This window comes from Sminthopsis crassicaudata, chromosome 2 (assembly GCF_048593235.1).
Source record: "Sminthopsis crassicaudata isolate SCR6 chromosome 2, ASM4859323v1, whole genome shotgun sequence".
NCBI lineage: Eukaryota > Metazoa > Chordata > Mammalia > Dasyuromorphia > Dasyuridae > Sminthopsis > Sminthopsis crassicaudata.
Genome location: NC_133618.1, coordinates 500,784,929 through 500,803,685, shown reverse-complemented (window position 1 = coordinate 500,803,685; position 18,757 = coordinate 500,784,929). Strand labels below are relative to the sequence as shown.

The following is an 18,757-nucleotide window of genomic DNA, read 5'->3' as shown; positions in this document are numbered from 1 at the left end:
ATGACAAGTATAATGAAAATAAAAATGCCTAAAAATTAAATCAGTTTAATTTTGGATCTAGACAACTGATGAAACACACTTCCTCTCAGTAGAGATATACTGTTACATATGCAGTCAAATGTGATCCTTGTGTCTATTTACTCTGCCTGATTTTGATGATTTTAAGGTAGATGTCTATGACCATAAAAAATAAAAAAAATTTTAAAAAATCAATAAAACATTTTTTGAGTTGTAAAAAATTAGTGAGATCTTGATATGGTAAGCTAGAATAATGTGAAATTTTCCTTACGAGTCAGGAAAAGGATGAGGCTATCTTTTCCCTTCATACTCGTTCTACTGCATAGAAAGAACAATGCCTAGGAAACTGTGATCCTACTGCATTTTGTTCAGTAGCAAAGCTGACTGTGACATGCTGCAGTGCCTTAGGAAATACCTAGTCATTTGTGACCAGACTGCACCAAGTTTCAAAGCACTACTCAAACACTTAAGAAGAGAAAACAGAATAAAAGTCTACAGCTAAGAAATATTTTTGTTCTACATTAAGCAAAATAAAGGAATCTTTACATTATAGCAAAACACTGAAGGAAGTGAGGGAGAATCACTATCATAATCCTTAAGAGAAACAAAATATTGAGGGGTTTTTTCCTATAGCCCAATATGCATCATTTTGGTCTTTTGTAAAGCCTCCAAAACATGATCCAAATATGACTAGAATATTAATACATTTTCTTTTGTACTTCACAAGAATTTCCCTTCCTTCTTAAAGCTTCTGTGCCAATGTCTTACTTAGAAGAGACCTACATTCCCAATAATCTTCAGTGTCAACAGAATCAATTGTTTTACTTCCATTTGAATAGTGAGTGATGATACAAGTTTGACAAAGCTATAACTGCAACTAGGTTCTCAATCAAATGCAGGGAAAGGAATTATGTCAGCATAAACTTAGATAGATTTTTATATATCCAGAGATGTAACAGAAAACCTGGGGTAAGAAGAGTAAAGAGCCAAACACCTGAGTCATTCTGAGATAAGAAAAATTCATAAGAGAGTAGCTAAAATGAACATCTCAGGGCAGTGATATAAATCCAGATTTGAAAACATTTTTATAGGTAAGGGTCTTTCCCTAACAGAAATGCAAAGGATAGCAAGAATTAATCAGAGGAAATAAAGACATAAAGACTAGATAGGGAGTACCAAAATACTAAGCCCTAAGTTGGTAGCAGTTTAAGGTACAGATGTACCCAGAATATATTAGTGCCTTTTAATCTACACAAAGGGAAGGAAATACGCATTTATATAGCACTTACTGTGTGCCAAGCACTGTGCTAAGCACTTGTTAAAAATATCTCATTTGATCTTCACAACAACCCTGAATTTCAATGATAATAAAGACTCATAGCTTAATATTAGTAAGCAAAAGAGTGTTTAAAAAAAGGTGTATTAGACAACAAAATCTTTATAGCAGTATTTTTTTGTGGTATCAAAGACCTAGAAACAAAGTAGATACTCTTCAACTAGGAAAGAACTAAACAGAGTATGGATGAGAACATGAAAATAATGGAATGTTATTGTTCTGTGAGAAATTATAAACATAATGAAGACAGAAAAGCTCAGAAAGATTTATATAAGCTGATGCAAGTAAGACAGGGCCAAGACACAATGACACAATAATGGACACAATGACAACGACAACATAAATGGAAATAATAACCAACATAAAGCAATATAAACTGAATGTCACAAAATTATAAAGACCCAAGCTTAGTCCCTGGAAAGATGAGAAGGCATTCCTCCATTCTCCTCCCCACTCCAGAAGTGAAAGTGTCCATGGATGTGGAACACTGCAATAAGGTTAAATTTTTCTCCACATATTGATTAGTGTTGCTGAATATTTGTTCTCTCTTTTTAAAATTCTTGGGTCTCAAGATAAAGTCAAAATGGGTTCATGATCTAGGCATAAAGAATGATATTAAAGAAATCAAACCATTCTCCAACTGATAAATGGTCAAAGGATATGAACAATTTTCAGATTTATTTCTAGTCATATAAAAAGATGCTCCAAATCACTACTGATCAGAGAAATGCAAACTAAGACAACTCAGAGATACCACTACACACCTCTCAGATTGGCTAAGTTGACAGGAAACGATAAAGAATGTTGGAGGGGATATGGAAAAGCTGGGACACTGATACACTGTTGGTGGAACTGTGAACAGATCTAACCATTCTGGAGAGCAATTTGGAACTATGCTCAAAAAGTTATCAGACTCTGCATACCCTTTGATCCAGCAGTGTTACTACTAGGCTTATATCCCAAAGAAATCTCAAAGAAGGGAAAGGAACCCACATGTGCAAAAATGTTTGTAGCAGCCCTTTTTTTAGTGGCTAGAAACTGGAAACTGAGTGGATGCCCATCAGCTGGAGAATGGTTGAACAAATTGTGGTATATGAATGTTATGGATTATTATTATTCTGTAAAAAATGACCAGCAAGATGATTTCAGAGGCCTGGAGAGACGTTCATGAACTGATGGTGAGTGAAATGAGCAGAACTAGGAGATTATATACTTCAACAACAATAACATATGTTGATCGATTTCTGATGGATGTGGTTCTCTTCAACAATGAGATGATTCAAACCAGTTCCAACTGTTCAGTAATGAAGAGAATCAGCTACACCCAGAGAGAGGACTATGGGAACTGAATGTGGACCACAATATAGAATTTTCACTCTTTGTTATTGTTTGCTTGCATTTTTATTTTCCTTCTCAGGTTTTTTTTTCTTTCTAGATATGATTTTTCTTGTGCAGTAAGATAACGGTATAAATATGTATACATATATTGGATTTAACATATTTAACACGTATTGGACTACCTGCCTTCTAGGGGAGGGGGTGGAGGGGAAAGATGGGAAAATTTGGATTTTCCAAGGGTCAATGTTAAAAAATTACCCATGCATATGTTTTGTAAATAAAAAGCTATAATAAAATAGTTCACTTAAAAAAAGATATATTCTGTGATAATAATATGCTATTATAAATTAGACAAATTCAGCCACCAATACAGATAGAGCAAATTTTTTTTTTGAATGTTTGTAAGCATTCCTAATTGTTTTGAGATTAGGGTAAGAGAGAAAAGTGTTATCACATATGAATGACTATTAAGGTGAATATATAAGACTCTCAGTCTTTTAAGTCTATCGTGTAAGAAAATTTCAACTCAAAGAACCATTATGTTGTGTTATTTTTATATATATAATGAGGTATGAATAAATGTTAATATGGGAAAAAAGCAAATAAAAAATAAGTAGGGAACAAAAAAAAAAACAAAAGCCACATTATTAGGGATGACTACACAGAAGAAGGAAGAAGGATACAAGGGTAAATGTAGGTGATGGAAAAACAAAATTAGAAATAAATACCTATTTAAAAAAGAAAAAGAAAAATCAGTATATTTAAGGGTGATTTTCTTTATCTAAGCAAGATGGACTAGCCATGGCCAGGAAGGAAACAAAGATTTCCCTGAATTCCTACAAATACTTTTTTTACTGTGGTCATAGATAGGAACATACTGAGATAAAACAGTTCTCTGGCATGAGTCCCTCAGATCTAATGGGAATTTTAAATAGCCACTAGCATCTGGCCACATAAGACTGTAGTCAGTTCCACAGTGACAGTGGCCAAAGAGAAAAAGCATCAAGCAGTGTTTGATTCAGTTTCTATTCTTGTTACAGAGGTACCACAACCATGCTAAGCTCAAGGGTTTATAACGTAATAAATACTTTTCAGATGTCAAGAAAACAGTACACAATGAATACAATTTGGTGTACGTGTGGGCTACTTTTAGAACATTGCAATAGCTTAAAAAAAAAAAAAAAAAAACCACTCAATCTATAAGTCTGGGGTTAGCCAGTCTCAATCTACTTAATACTTCTGAAGGTTACTGGGAATCTAAATGGCAGAATATTTCCTGAAAGGACTTAAGATTCTTTACCATTGACAGAGGTAAAATGAATGACCAATAGAAACTGCTTATTGAATTTATGATATATGTTACCAAACCACTCTTACAAGTAAATGAAATATGAATGAGAAGGGGATTTTATAAGATTGAGAGGCTATTATTATTATTCCAAGCTCCAGAGTAATCATAGCCAGTAAAAAGTGGAAGCAGGGCAACTAGGAAGCAACTAAAAACTAGTAAGTGTTAGCTTCAGTCAAGCCATCTCCCAGAATATGCTCTTCATAGGAGAAAGCCTGCATGGCAGAAGAGATATAGTTAGTAAGGCTAAGAAAAGTAACTTATTTGCCTTTAGTAAATCAGTCAAAAAGCATTTATTAAGCACTTTCAAAGTCAGGCTCTATGATAAGTACTGGGGATACAAAAAAAAAAAAAAAAGAAAAAAAGATAGTATCTGACCTTAGCTCATAGTTTAATGGAAGAAACAACATACAAATAAGCTGTCACATACAGTATAAATTGGAGATAAAAGAAAAAAAGGCACTAACATTAAAAGGGACCAGGAAAGGCCTTCTGTAGAAGGTAGAATCTTAGTTGGGACTTGAAAATACCAGGGAAGTCAGGAGGTAGAACTGAAGAGGGAAAGCATTAAAGATGTGAGAGGATTACAGGTATGAGAGAAAATGTCGAGAGAGAGACGAACAGAGAGAGAGGGAGCAAGAAAGGAGGGAGATATAGAGGGAAGGAGAGAGAGAGAAGAAATGAAGGAGAGAAAGAGGAGGGAGGAATAAAGGGAAGGAGGGAAGAGAAAGAAAGGAAAGAGAAAGGGGGGAAGGAGAGATAGAATATGTGTGTGTGCGTGCGTGTGTGTGTGTGTGTGTGTGTGTGTGTGTGTGTGTGTGTGTGTGTGTGTGTGTTGTGAGGGAAATAATGAAGGACTTGGAATGCTTTGAGTCTGGAGGTGATAGAGGTGAACCTATTCAACAGAAGGGAGGGCTACAATGGTCAGACTTGCATTTTAGGAAGATAAATCATTTTAGCTAAGTAGAAGATGGATTAGACTAGGGAGAGATAAGTGGACAGAAGACAAAGCGGCAGACTACTGTAACAGTCTGGCAGAGAAGAGAAGAGAATATCTTTTTTTTTTTTTTTTCCTAATTATAGCTTTTTATTTACAAGATATATGCATTGGTAATTTTTCAGCATTGACCCTTGCAAAACCTTCTGTTCCAACTTTTCCCCTTATACCTTCTACCCATACACAAAGTTCTGAACTAATACAAAAACATTTAGCAACATAAATGTAATATTATGAACCAACACAGAACATCTATCAGAGTCTAAGAGCTGTGTCAAAGAATTAAGAATGCTAATCAATACTGAAAGCAACAAATATTTGGCATATTTAAGGGAAGACTGGGAGGCATCTAAGGAAGTAGAGAGCAAGGACAAGTGAAGAAAGAATACAATGGGCAGCTTACTGATTCTCTCTTTATTCTTTAGGGGTTAAAAACAACATCTAAAACAAGGATAGCATCTCAACCTTCTTGTTTCAATGAGGTAGGATGAGTAGCTCTAAACTAGAGTAAAGCCCAAATCTCCTTTTACTAAGACAGGAAAAAAGACATCTAAGAAGGATAGGGAAAGTATATGGTCAAGAAGGCTTATACAGAATAGGTAGAACATGGTAGGAAAAGGACCATGAAGATCTAGGAATCCTGGACCAATGTTGCAGGACAGACTAAATAATTTGGGAATCATGGTTACTCAGGACCATTATTTGGAGAATAAGAGATTAGATTAGGTCCTAAACTAGAGCTGCACAGGTATTTTAGAGCAAGAGGAGGGATCCCATTCAGGCAGGCATAATTTGGTTTCCACCTGTGAGATCATGGGCAGGGGCAGATAATTAGCTAGGAAATTAATAGTTTCTAGTCTACAATAGTCCAGAAATTTCCAAAATGGTAAAATTCCAAAAATGGAGCAGAAAAAGAGGCACCAGAATATAACAGCCTAATGGACAGAGAATGATTAAAGCAGGAAAACCAAAGTCTTGTCCAGATTAAATAATATCTACCTTACCTTAATTTATTATCATCTAAATACCCTTTACAGATGGGTAAGTATGCAAGTTGCTTTGTACCTTTGGAGGTGAAGAAGTAAGAAACCAGAAGTGAAAGGAAGAGTTACATTTCATGCCTACTTCATTTGCATTTGTGATAATGAAACAAAATTTTACTTTAGTAAGTCTAGTCACTCTCCACTTTCTGTCATTCTGTACATTGTCTCTCCTTTCAAAATTGGTCACTGAAAAGGTCCCATGCTGTCACCTTGTGGAAAAACCACAAACTGCCAGACAGACTGTATAGTATTGTCACAGGTCACAAATACAATGGATGTCTGCTCAACCCTGCTTCCCTTCACTGAGGACCTTGGATAGCAATTATGATCTCCTCCTGGTACTCTCTCAACCAATAACAGCACAGAATCCAACTTCATTCACAAGCAGAAATCTCAATAGAACATAAAGTGCCATCAAGTGCTATTGGGGATGACTTCCTGGCATTCTGGATAAGACAAAGTGAAATGTTATTGGGTACTTGGGACCAACTATTGGTTAATGGAAGGAAAACATTAACAATAAGTTAACACATGCTGCTGACAGTGATTGCTCCATGTTTTCAATGTGCTTTAGGGATGAAAATAAGATGAGAATCCAGGAGGATTAATCTAAAGAGGTCTGTAAAAGAAAATCAGGAAAAAGCAGAAATGAAGGGGAGAGAGGCAAGGAAAACAAGAGAAATAAAGAGAATGAGTGGGAAAATAGGCATTTATTTTTCCCTCAATTAAGAAAAGTGTTTCTCAGGATTTAAAAATTTTAATCAAAGTTAAAATAATGGAGATAGGCATATCACAATGCCAGAAGAAATTCCAAATACCTAAACTCAACAAAGAAAACTGAGGGGAAGAAAATCTCTCCATTTAATTATCAGCAACATAAGTGGAAAACCACTGGATATAAAGCCAAAGATATGGGTTAAAGTTTTCTTTTGGTCATTACTCTGATTGATCTCTCCTCTCTAGGCTTCAGTTTCCTCACACCAATTTAAAAAAGGAAGTTGGTTTAAATGACTTTAAAGGTGTATTCAGCTCTCAGACTTGTTCATTTGCCTTATGTAAAAAGGCTATTGCTCTACTTTCACAATGCAACTCAACTCAAAGTTGGTAGAATTATAAATTGGTCCAACCATTCTGAAAAGTGATTTGGAATGACAAAGAAACCACATTGTCCATATCCTTTGTTTCAGAGATTCCACTGTGAATCATATACCCCAAGAAGGTCAATGACAAAAAAGAAAGGTCATATAAACACAATAATTAAATAGCAAAAAAAAAAATAGAAACAAAAGTTATGTGATGACTACGGTGATTGCAAAGAAGCAATGTAAAAACATATATGAAATGAAGGAAAATGAAACAAGCAGAATCAGGAAACCAATATATGCAATGACTAAAGCATAAATGGAAAGCTCAAGAACCAAACACTCTAAACTGAATGCTGAAAAATTATAATGACAATCCTGGCTCCAAAGAAGAGAAATAAGACACTCCACCTTTTCCCACTTTCTCAAAGAGATGGGTGACTATGGCTATGGTTCATCATATACAATATCAAATCTTTGTAATAAATTGGGTAATTTTCCTGAATTGGGTTTACTTTTGCTCTTTTTAATTCTTCATCATAAAGAATGTCTTGTTGGATGGGAGAAGACAGAGGAAAACTGGAAAATATAAATGATCAATAAAAATTTTTATTTTATGCAAATTAAGACAACTCTGAGATACCACTACACACCTGTCAGATTGGCTAAGATGACAGGAACAAATAATGATGAATGTTGGAGGGGATGTGGGAAAACTGGGACACTGATACATTGTTGGTGGAGTTGTGAAAGAATCCAGCCATTCTGGAGAGCAATTTGGAACTATGCCCAAAAAGTTGTCAAACTGTGCATACCCTTTGACCCAGCATTGCTGTTATTGGGATTATATCCCAAAGAAATACTAAAGAGGGGAAAGGGACCTGTATGTGCCAAAATGTTTGTGGCAGCTCTTTTTGTTGTAGCTAGAAACTGGAAGTTGAATGGATGTCCATCAATTGGAGAATAGTTGGGTAAATTGTGGTATATGAAGGTTATGGAATATTATTGCTGTGTAAGAAATGACCAGCAGGAGGAATACAGAGAGGCTTGGAGAGACTTAAATCAACTGTTGCTGAGTGAAATGAGCAGAACCAGAAGATCACTATACACTTCGACAACAATACTGTATGAGGATGTATTCTGATGGAAGTGGAGATCTTCAACATGGAGAAGATCCAACTCACTTCCAGGTGATCAATGATGGACAGAAATAACTATACCCAGAGAAGGAACACTGGGAAGCGAATGTAAATTGTTAGCACTGCTGTCTATCTACCCAGGTTACTTATACCTTCGGAAGCTAATAATTAATGTGCAACAAGAAAATGGTATTTGCACACATATATTGTATCTAGGTTATATTGTAACACATGTAAAATGTATGGGATTACCTGTCATCGGGGGGGAGGGAGTGGAGGGAGGGAGGGGATAATTTGGAAAAATGAATAAAAAAAAAATTTATTTTAAAACTTTAAAAAATTAGAAATATTTGATTTGAGAAAAATGTATTAGCAACAGTTCATAAGAAAAAGTTGATAAGATTAAATAAATCAACAATATGATATAGTTGTTAATAATGATGATGATGGTGTGTGTACATAAGCAAAAATGCAACTCCATTAAATAAGGGATCAATATGCATTAAGAAGCAGTACCAATGTATGTGCAATCCTATGGCTACTGTGGTGGTATACATTTTTTGAAAAAAGACTAGAATCTGCTGTAAGGTTAAAATGACCAATTTATGAGCCTAATACCTATAGTAATAAAAATCAACTCAACAAATATTATGTGTAGGACAGTGTGGCATTCCACGGAATATATTCCCCTAATGAGGGAATACATAATATATTATGTATTAAGTACATAAGAAAGGCATAAGTAAAATGATGTTTCAAGTCTGAAGAGAATCAGTTTTTTAGAGGGATGGCAGGTAAAAGACATTCTAAGCATCCAGATTGTAGAACATGTAGAAGGGAATACTATGAAGCAGCTGGGATCACAGGATCATAGGGTTAAAGCTGGAAGGAACTTTGCAGGCCACTGAGTCCATTGCTTCATTTTACAAATGAGGAAACTGATATACAAAGAAATTAGGTGACTTGCCCAGAGTCACACAGATTATAGGGTACAAGCCAAGATGGTTGAATAAAGGCAGGAACTCACCTGAGATCTCCCAAATTTCCTTCCAAAAACTTTAAAATAATATCCTGAGACAAATTCTGGGGTAGTGGGACCAACAAAAGGACAAGGTGAAACAATTTTCTAGCCCAACATAATTAAGAAGGTCATCAAGAAAGGTCTATGTCATTGAGGTAAGAAGGAGCACAGTTTAGTATGGACCACACTCCAACAATTCAGCAGCAAGTCTTTGGAGCAATAGCTTCTAGAGTCAGCTCAGAAATAGAAAAAGATCAGAGAATTGATCAGAGACATTTTTTGCAGGAAGCAGGATTCTGCTGCATTGCCCATACAGAGTTTCAGGGACATTGTCCCAAGGTGAAGAGAAGTATTAGCAGGAACAGGAATCCTGGTCACAATTCTAGGGCAGAAAAAAGTACTTGTAGTCACTCACAATTCAGAGCACAAGCCTGAAGGGACATGACCACACCTATCAACACTTCATACCATAATGGAGAAACTGAAAAGTTATAGATTCCCAGAACTATCTCTGAAAACAGAGCACGAAAAACCTGATACTTAGATAATGTCCCCTCTACCCTAGGAGCAGAGCACAACTTTGACATAAAGTTAAAAGTCAAGAAATAGAATGGAAAAATGAGCAAACAATTAAAAAAAAAAAAAAAAAAAAAAAAAAAAAACCTCAAGAACCTGTCTATATAAAGTTACTATGGTTACAGGGAAACTCAAAACACAAAGACTACAAGAGTCAAAATAGTTACATTCAAAGACTTAAAGAAAAATGTGAATTTTCAGGCTCCAGAAGAATTCTTGGAAGAGCCAGAAAGAATTTTTAAAAATTAAATAAAAGAGGCAGAGGAAAAGTTGGGAAAATAAATGAGAGTGATGCAAGAAAATCATGAAAAAAGACACAGACATAGACACAGACACATAAATTAAAGCAATTTAAAAAACAAACTGAGGGCAGCTAGATGATATAGCAGCCCTGGAATCAGGTGAATCTGAATTCAAATCTGACCTCAGATCCTTACTAGCTATGTAATCCTGGACAAGTCACTTAACCACAATCACCTTCTTCCTCTTTTCTCCCCCAAAAGACTATGTCAAATAGTAAAAAAGGTACTGATGAGAAATGATCACATGGAAAAAAAGGTACAAAAATTTACCAAAAAAAAGAACTCCTTAAAAAGTATAATTGGTCCTATAGAAAAGGAGATACAAAAACTGACTGAAGAAATTAGTTCCTTAAAAATTAGAATTAAACAAATAAAAGCTAATGACATCAAGAAACAGAAAATAGAACAAAATGTGAAATATTTTGTTGGGGAGGAAAAACCTGACTTGGAAAATAGATTAAGGAGAAAGAATTTTAAAATTATTCAATTTTCTGAAAGCTATGATCACACACACAAAAAAACACACAAAACACAAAAACAACAACAACAACAACAACAACAACAACAAAGAACATAAATCTCATCTTCCATGAAATTATCAGGTAAAAACTACCATGATAGCCTAGAACAAGTGGGTAAAATAGAAATAGAAAGACTATACCAATTACCTCCTGAAAAAGATTTCAAAATGAAAACTCCCAAGAATATTATAACCAAATCCAGGGCTCCAGGTCAAGGAGAAACTATTGCAAACAGTCAGAAAAAATTAATTCAAATATTGTGAAGCCACAGTCAAGATAACACAAGATTCAGCAGTTTTTACATTAAAAAATTGAATGGTTTGTAATATGATATTCCAGAGAGCAAAGGAGCTAGAATTACAACCAAGAGTCACCAACACATTATAATTCAGTATAATTCTTCAGGGGGAAAAAATGACATTTAATGAAATAAAGGACTTTCAAGCAATCCCAATGAAAAGTTCAGAGATAAATAGAAAATCAGACTCACAAATACAAGATTTAAGAGAAGCATGAAAAAGTAAACAGGAAAGAGAAATCATATGGTATTCAATAAAGTTACACTGTTTATATTCTTACATGGGAAGATGATAACTTGTAACTCCCAAGAACTTTAACATTATTAGATTGGTTGGAAGGATTCTGCATAGACAGAGGGCATGGGTATAAGCTGACTATGATGAAATGATATGTATTGAAATAAAATTAAGGGGTAAGAAAATGGGCTGCACTGAGAGAAGAGGGAAGGAAGCAGTAGAATGGAGTAAACTATCTATGTAAAAGAAGTATGAAAGAGATTTTATAATGGGAAGGAAGATGGGGAAAGTAGGTGGACAATGCTTGAACCTTACTCCCATCAGAATTAGCTTAAAGAGGGAATAAGTAGAGGGAAAGGAGTGGGGCGATAGAAGGGAGAAGGAATTGGGAAAATGGTGGTCAGAAAAACATTTTTAAGGAAGGAGAGAGTGAAAGGAAAGAAGAAAAGGATAAAGAGAGTTTGAAAAAAATAAGATAGAGGGAAAAACATAGTAATCATAACATAGCATAGTAATAATCTGATAAGGGCTTCATTTCTCAAATATGTAGAAAAATGAGTCAAATTCATAAGAGTATGTCATTACTCCACTGATAAATGGCCAAAGAACATTAACAGGGAATTTTCAGAAGAAATCAAATCTATCTATAGTCATATGAAAAAATGCTCTAAATCACTAAATCACTACTAATTAAAGAAATGAAACAACTCTGAAGTACCATCAGATTGGCTAGTATGTGAGAAAAGGAAAATGACAAATGTTGAAGACAATGTGGGAAATTGGAATATTAAAGCACTGTTGGTGGAGTTGTGAATTGCTTCAACCATTCTGGAAAGCATTAAAAACTATGCCCAAAGGTTTATAAAACTGTGCATATCTCTTGACACAACAACACTAATTCTGTATCCCAAAAAGATTTTTTTTAAAAGAGAAAAAGGACCTATATGTACAAAAATATTTACAGCAGTTCTTTTTGAGATGGCAAAGAATTAGAAACCAATGGGATAGTAATCAGATGGGGAATGGCTGAAAATTTTGTCATATATGAACATATTTATCATATATGAACTGTTATATATGTTTGTGATGGAATACTATTGTGCTATAAGAAATGATGTGTAGGATGCTTTCAGAAAAACCAGAAAAGACTTGAGAACAGTGTATATAGTAACAGGAATACTGTATGATGATCAATTGTGAATGACTTATCTAATTGTCAGCAATACAATGATCTAATAAGGAAATTACAGAGGATTCCAGAGAAAGATGGAGTTTGAATGCAGACTAAAGCATACTTTTTTACCTTATTTTTCTTGCTTTTCTTTCAAAACATGACTAATATGGAGATATGTTTTGCATGCCTGAACACATACAACCTTTATCAAATTGCTTGTCTTCCTAATAAAGATGAGAGAGAGAGAATTTGGAATGCAAAATTTTTAAAAACAAATTTTAAAATTTGTTTTTGTATGTAACTGGGAAAACAAATTAAAAGAACAAACCCCAAACCAAAACAGGTAATAAAAATTTTAGAGGGGAAAAAAAGGTAGAGATTAATGGCTCTCTTGTTTAAAATCAGCAAATTTTAAAGGTCCTTTCTGGTTATCCAAGGCACAATTTTAAATGAATAAGAACACATCTATTTCTGCAGCTTGTTAAATCAACTGTGAAGCAAAATAGCAGGAAGGGCTGCTTTACACATATCCATCTGAACTCCAGAGTCTGGAAGTGATGCCATTCATTTTCACAAGGAAGTGTTACCTCAGCCAATGAAGAACAGGATTTTGTGCTCTCAATTCAGTTTGAGAGGTGAAAATCACACTTATGAGGGGAGATGAAATGAGTCATTTTATTAAACAATAATTTTCTCAGTTGCCACATACAGCTAAATCCCTGGACTCTTGAATACTAGCTTCTTTCCAAAACAACATTAACTCAACTTGCCTTGCCAGGCAGTTGGAAAACCAAAAACACTCATTTTAGGAATCTTCACTGATTGCCACTTAATAAGAACATGAGTTTGTTAACCAATAATTTTTCTTACTCTGGCACTCAAAAATAATACAGGAAAGTTGGAAATCTATTAAATTAGTGTAGTCTCAAATAGCAGAAAAGTGGCCTTAAAAATAAATGAACGTACCTTTTCCATCTGTTGCTGAGGCCTCTTGTAAATGTCTTATTGACCTAAAAACAAATATTCAGTGAGTATCAGTTAGCTCATGAATTTACATTTCTTTTTCAGGTTCTGCCATTAATTGTAACTTGGGAAATTTTCTTTAATATTTCTGAACCTCAAATACATACATACTCTTTAAAATGAAGTGAGGATAGATCAATTGGTCTCTAAAGATTAGATCTGAAATCAAAATTCCAGAACTGGAAAGGATCTCTGGGACCATCACATGTGACAACGAATTTCCTGTACTACACATGTGGCAAGTGGTTGTCCAGCCTTTGTCTAAAGCTTCTAATAAGAGCAAACCTATTTGCTCCAGAAACAGACCAATCCACTTTTGGAGTGCTCTATGGAAGTTTTTCTTTATATCAAGCCTCTTTGCAACTTCTGTCCTTAGCTCCTAATTCTGCCCACTGGGGACAAGCAGAACAAATGAAACCTCCCTTCCAATAAGCCCTTCAGATACTGTTTTGTTAGTTGTATTTTTTTTTTAAACTATGGAGAATTGTGTATGTGTGTGTGTGTGTATTAGTGATTTGCCCAGGGTCACACAGTTAGGCTGTGTCTGAGGTCAGCTTTCTTTTTTTTTTTTTTTATTTGCATGAGTAATTTTTTTTAATAACATTATCCCTTGTATTCATTTTTCCAAATTTTCCCCTCCCTCCCTGCACTCCCTCCCCTAGATGACAGGCAATCTCATACATTTTACATGTGTTACAGTATAACCTAGATACAATATATGTGTGTAAATCCCATTTTCTTGTTGCACGTTAAGTATTAGATTCCGAAGGTATAAGTAACCTGGGTAGATAGACAGTAGTGCTAACAATTTACATTCACTTCCCAGTGTTCCTTCTCTGGGTGTAGTTGTTTCTGTCCATCATTGATCAACTGGAAGTGAGTTGGATCTTCTTTATGTTGAAGATATCCACTTCCATCAGAATACATCTTCATACAACATTGAAGTGTACAGCAATCTTCTGGTTCTGTTCATTTCACTCAGCATCAGTTCATATAAATCTTTCCAAACTTTTCTGAATTCATCCTGCTGGTCATTTCTTACAGAGCAATAATATTCCATAACCTTCATATACCATAATTTACCCAACCATTTTCCAATTGATAGACATCCATTCATTTTTCAGTTTCTAGCCACTACAAAAAGGGCTGCCACAAACATTTTAGCACATACAGGTCCCTTTCCCCTCTTTAGTATTTCTTTGGGATATAAGCCCAATAGCAGCAATGCTGGATCAAAGGGTATGCACAGTTTGATAACTTTTTGAGCATAGTTCCAAATTGCTCTCCAGAATGGCCGGATTCTTTCACAACTCCACCAGCAATGTATTAGTGTCCCCGTTTTCCCACATCCCCTCCAACATTCATCACTATTTGTTCCTGTCATCTTAGCCAATCTGGTAGGTATGTAGTGGTATCTCAGAGTTGTCTTAATTTGCATTTCTCTGATCAGTAGTGATTTGGAACATGCTTTCATATGAGTGGATATAGTTTCAATTTCATCATCTGAGAATTGTCTGTTCATATCCTTTGATGAGGTCAGCTTTCAACTTAGGTTCTATTGACTAAGCCTGATAGGCCTAGGGCTCTATCTAGTTAAACCACCTAGTTGTCTCTAGACACTATGTGAATACCAGTGCAGTCTTTTATTTCTTCTTTAAAAAAAAAAAAAAAAAAAGGTTTTATTGATGTATTTTCTTTATACATTCACCATTTCTACATATACCCATATTATATGCCAAGTTTCTAGCAAGTTCAGCATTTTAAATGCAATAAACATATGTAGGGCAAAAAGCATAATTGAAAAAAATTTTACTATTACAGGATTAAAAAGGACAAGATTCCAAAATTAAAAGGATGTAAAATGCTACACCCATAGTCACTACAGCAAAGAATAAGCTGGAAGAAGGAAGACATTATTTAATAGTTCAAGTGAAAAATCTAAGTACATCCCCAAGCCTTTTTCTATTTCAGACTTCCAAATATGTGAAGACTGTCCCAGATGACAGCAAAGCTCCAACCACAACCTCCCTTCCCTGTGCAGGGAACAAAGAAAAAGAGTGAAGTAAAAGCCAACACTGTACCCAAGTCTCCCAATTTTCTGAGAAAAAGTTTCTTATCTCCTCTCAAGGGCCAAGAATGATCATTGCAATTACACAGTGTTCAATAATTGTCTTTCAAGCCATTAATCACAACTATCAGGTTCCCCTCTTAAAATATTTTCTTTTCTATGACAAATCTATTTCCTTTAACCAGTCCGCACATAGCATGATTCTGAAGTCCCTTACCATGACAACTGGCCTTTGTATACACTTTAATTGAGAAATGTGATTGCTAATGAAGCACTTGAAAATTAACACTGCAGAAAACAGTCTGCCTAGGGAAGACAGAGTTGAACAGGACTATCACTTCTCTTGTTCCGGACTTTCTGTGAACAGAACCTAGATTGCATTCGTCTTTTTTGGCTATATACTATATCACACTGTTTACTTATACTGAGTATGCATGTAAAAACCTTAAGTAACTTTCAGATGAACTGTTGTGTAGCCAGGCCTCTCTTATATTTATGAAATTGATATTTTTTTAACCTAAGGCTAAGACAATTTAATATTATTACATTTTATCTTGTTAGATTTGATACAATGATCTAAAAAGTCAAGATCTTTTTGGACCTTAACAATCCCTCAAATGTGTTATTTATCTCTTCAACTTTTTTGTCCACTGAAAAAGTGATAAACATAGCATTTTATATTCAAGTCACTACGAAAATGTTACATGGCACTAAGTCCACAGTGAGATTATGGGGTACCAGAGAAAAGAACTCTTTCAAAGAGAAGTTTGATCATTAAAGACTACTTTTTGATTTTAGCCATTAAACTTAGGTCTGAATCCACTGTTACTGAGGTTCACACAACTCCATGGTATGAAAAACTTCTCTAAAAATCTGGGCAAGCTGCATTTTTCTACATCATTCTTCTAACTCAAGGGCCAGCAAAATATGGCCTAAGGGCCAAATCCAATGGCTGCCTAATTTAATTTAAAAAAGAAAAAAATTATTCATTCAAATATAGGCTGCAGACTATATATAGTTTGCTAAACCCAGTTATGATTTTTTAAAAGTTTTATTTATACTTTTCTATTTTTTACATAAAAGTTATCTGATATAACAATCATCTCTAATAAGAAGACAAACTATTATTTCACCTCCTAAATTCTGGAATCAAGTTCAATCATTGCTTTTAATATGCTTTTTAATGCCAAAGAATATAAATAGTACTTTTCTCATAAAGTTCCAAATAATTTTTCAAAACTGAATCAATTCACAGTTCCAGCAGTGCATAAATGTGCCTTTCTTTTCATAACCTTTTAATACTATATGCCACTTTTATCATTTATGTAATAGCATGCTTTACTTTGCATTTCTCTTAATAGTAGAGACTTTTTACCATTTTTTTCAAATGATTTTTGATAATTTGCATTTTTTCTTCTGAAAACTGTTCACATCTTTTAATTATTTACCTATTGAGGAATGGATCATATTTTTATATCAACTACCTGTATGTCTTGGATATCAGACTTTTTTCAAATTAATGTAACCTAAAGATTCCTCCCCCCACCTCCCATCCCCGCTGCCTACCTATCAAGGAGTTGGAAAATGAGTAGATGCCCATCAGTTGGGGAATGGCTGAATAAGTTATAGTACATGAATGTTATGGAATATTATTGCCCTATAAGAAAAGATCAGCAGGATGATTTCAAAGAGACTTACATGAAGTGATGCTAAGTGAAGTGAGTAAATTAAGAGACATCATACATAGCAACAACAAGATTGTGTGATGATCAATTCTGATAGACTTGGCTCTTTTCAACAATGAGGTGAATCAGACCAATTCCAATTCCAATTTAGACTTGGGATGAAAAGAACCATCTGTATCCAGAGAGAGGACTATGGGAACTGAATCTGGATCACAACATAGTATTTTTGTTGTTGTTTGTTTGCTTTTTTTCTCTCATTTTTTTTTTCCCTTTTTGATCTGCTTTTTCTTGTGCAGCATGATAAATGTGGAAACATGAACAGAAGAACTGCACATGTTTAACCTATATTGGATTACATGCTGTTTATGGGGAAGGAAAGGAGAAAAATTTGGAATATAAGATTTCACAATGATAAATGTTGAAAACTATCTTTGCATATATTTTGAAAATAAAAATCTATTATTTAAAAACAACAATCAAAAAAACCCCCTACCTATTATGTCAAGTAGTCAATAAAGCCACAATCATTTATTTATTAAGTGTTTCCTATGTGCCAGGAACCTTACCAGATACTAGAGAAACCAAGACAAAATACAATTCTTGTCCATGTGTGTGCATGTACATGCATGTGCAAATACAGACACAATGCAAATTTGGGATTAGCTGGGGGTGGGGGACAGTAAGGAAAGGCTTCAGGTAGAAGGTATCTCTTGTTTGGTTATGAATTCTTCTCCTAGCCATAATCTGAAAAAGTACTTCCTATCATTCTCTGTTAATTTTTAAATGATACAACCTTTTATCTTTAGATCAACTATCAGAAGGATTATGTAGGCACAACATGCTAGTCTACCAAAATGCTTTCTGCCAAATGCTTCCTTTCCCAGCAGTTCATGTTAAATGGGGACTTTTCTCCATGGAAGCTTGTAATTTTGCGTTTAATAATCATTGGGCTACTGTGTTGTTTGACTCTTTCTTGTCTAACTTCTTTCTCTGACTTATTTTTCTTATTTTAAAAACCAATACCAAATAGTTTTCATGATTACTAATATGTAATTTGAAACCTAGTAATCCTAGGCCCTTTTTATTCTTCTTTAAAAAGTCATTATTTCCCTTGGGATTCAATATTCTTCCTAGTAAGTTGTTATTATTTTGCCAAATTCCATAAAATAACCTATCAGTAATTGATTAGTATGTCACAAAAAAATATACATTTTTTTAGTTAATGTCGTCATATTTATTAGATTGGCATGAACCAAGGAAAATTTCTCTAAGCATTGAAGCATTTGTAGTTATATCTACTTATGTCCCAATTATATCTTAATAGGAGTATAAAAAAATTATGAATTTTTATTGATAGAAATAAAAATATTTTAGTCTAATCCCATCATTTTAAAGATGAGAAACTTTAAATTCATAGCAACATTTTGTCAAATAGTGCTTTAGACTTGCATGACATGGAGATGCCCTCTACTGGTTAACTAGGAAAGTCTCTGCTTAAAAGTGCAGGAAAAATTCTGCTAAGAGCCACGATGTGACCAAAAAAATCAAAT

The 18,757-nt window shown here is 34.4% G+C and overlaps 1 protein-coding gene across 1 annotated transcript in view; it reads right to left on the bottom strand.

Moving 5' to 3' along the window:
• The window catches only part of GPR107 (G protein-coupled receptor 107), an 86,056-nt gene that overhangs the window by 30,328 nt on the left and 36,971 nt on the right, over positions 1 to 18,757 (bottom strand). The window contains exon 14 of the mRNA XM_074293870.1: positions 13,398 to 13,441. Coding sequence (XP_074149971.1) covers positions 13,398 to 13,441 — 44 coding nt within the window. The remainder of the gene's footprint in view (positions 1 to 13,397; positions 13,442 to 18,757) is intronic.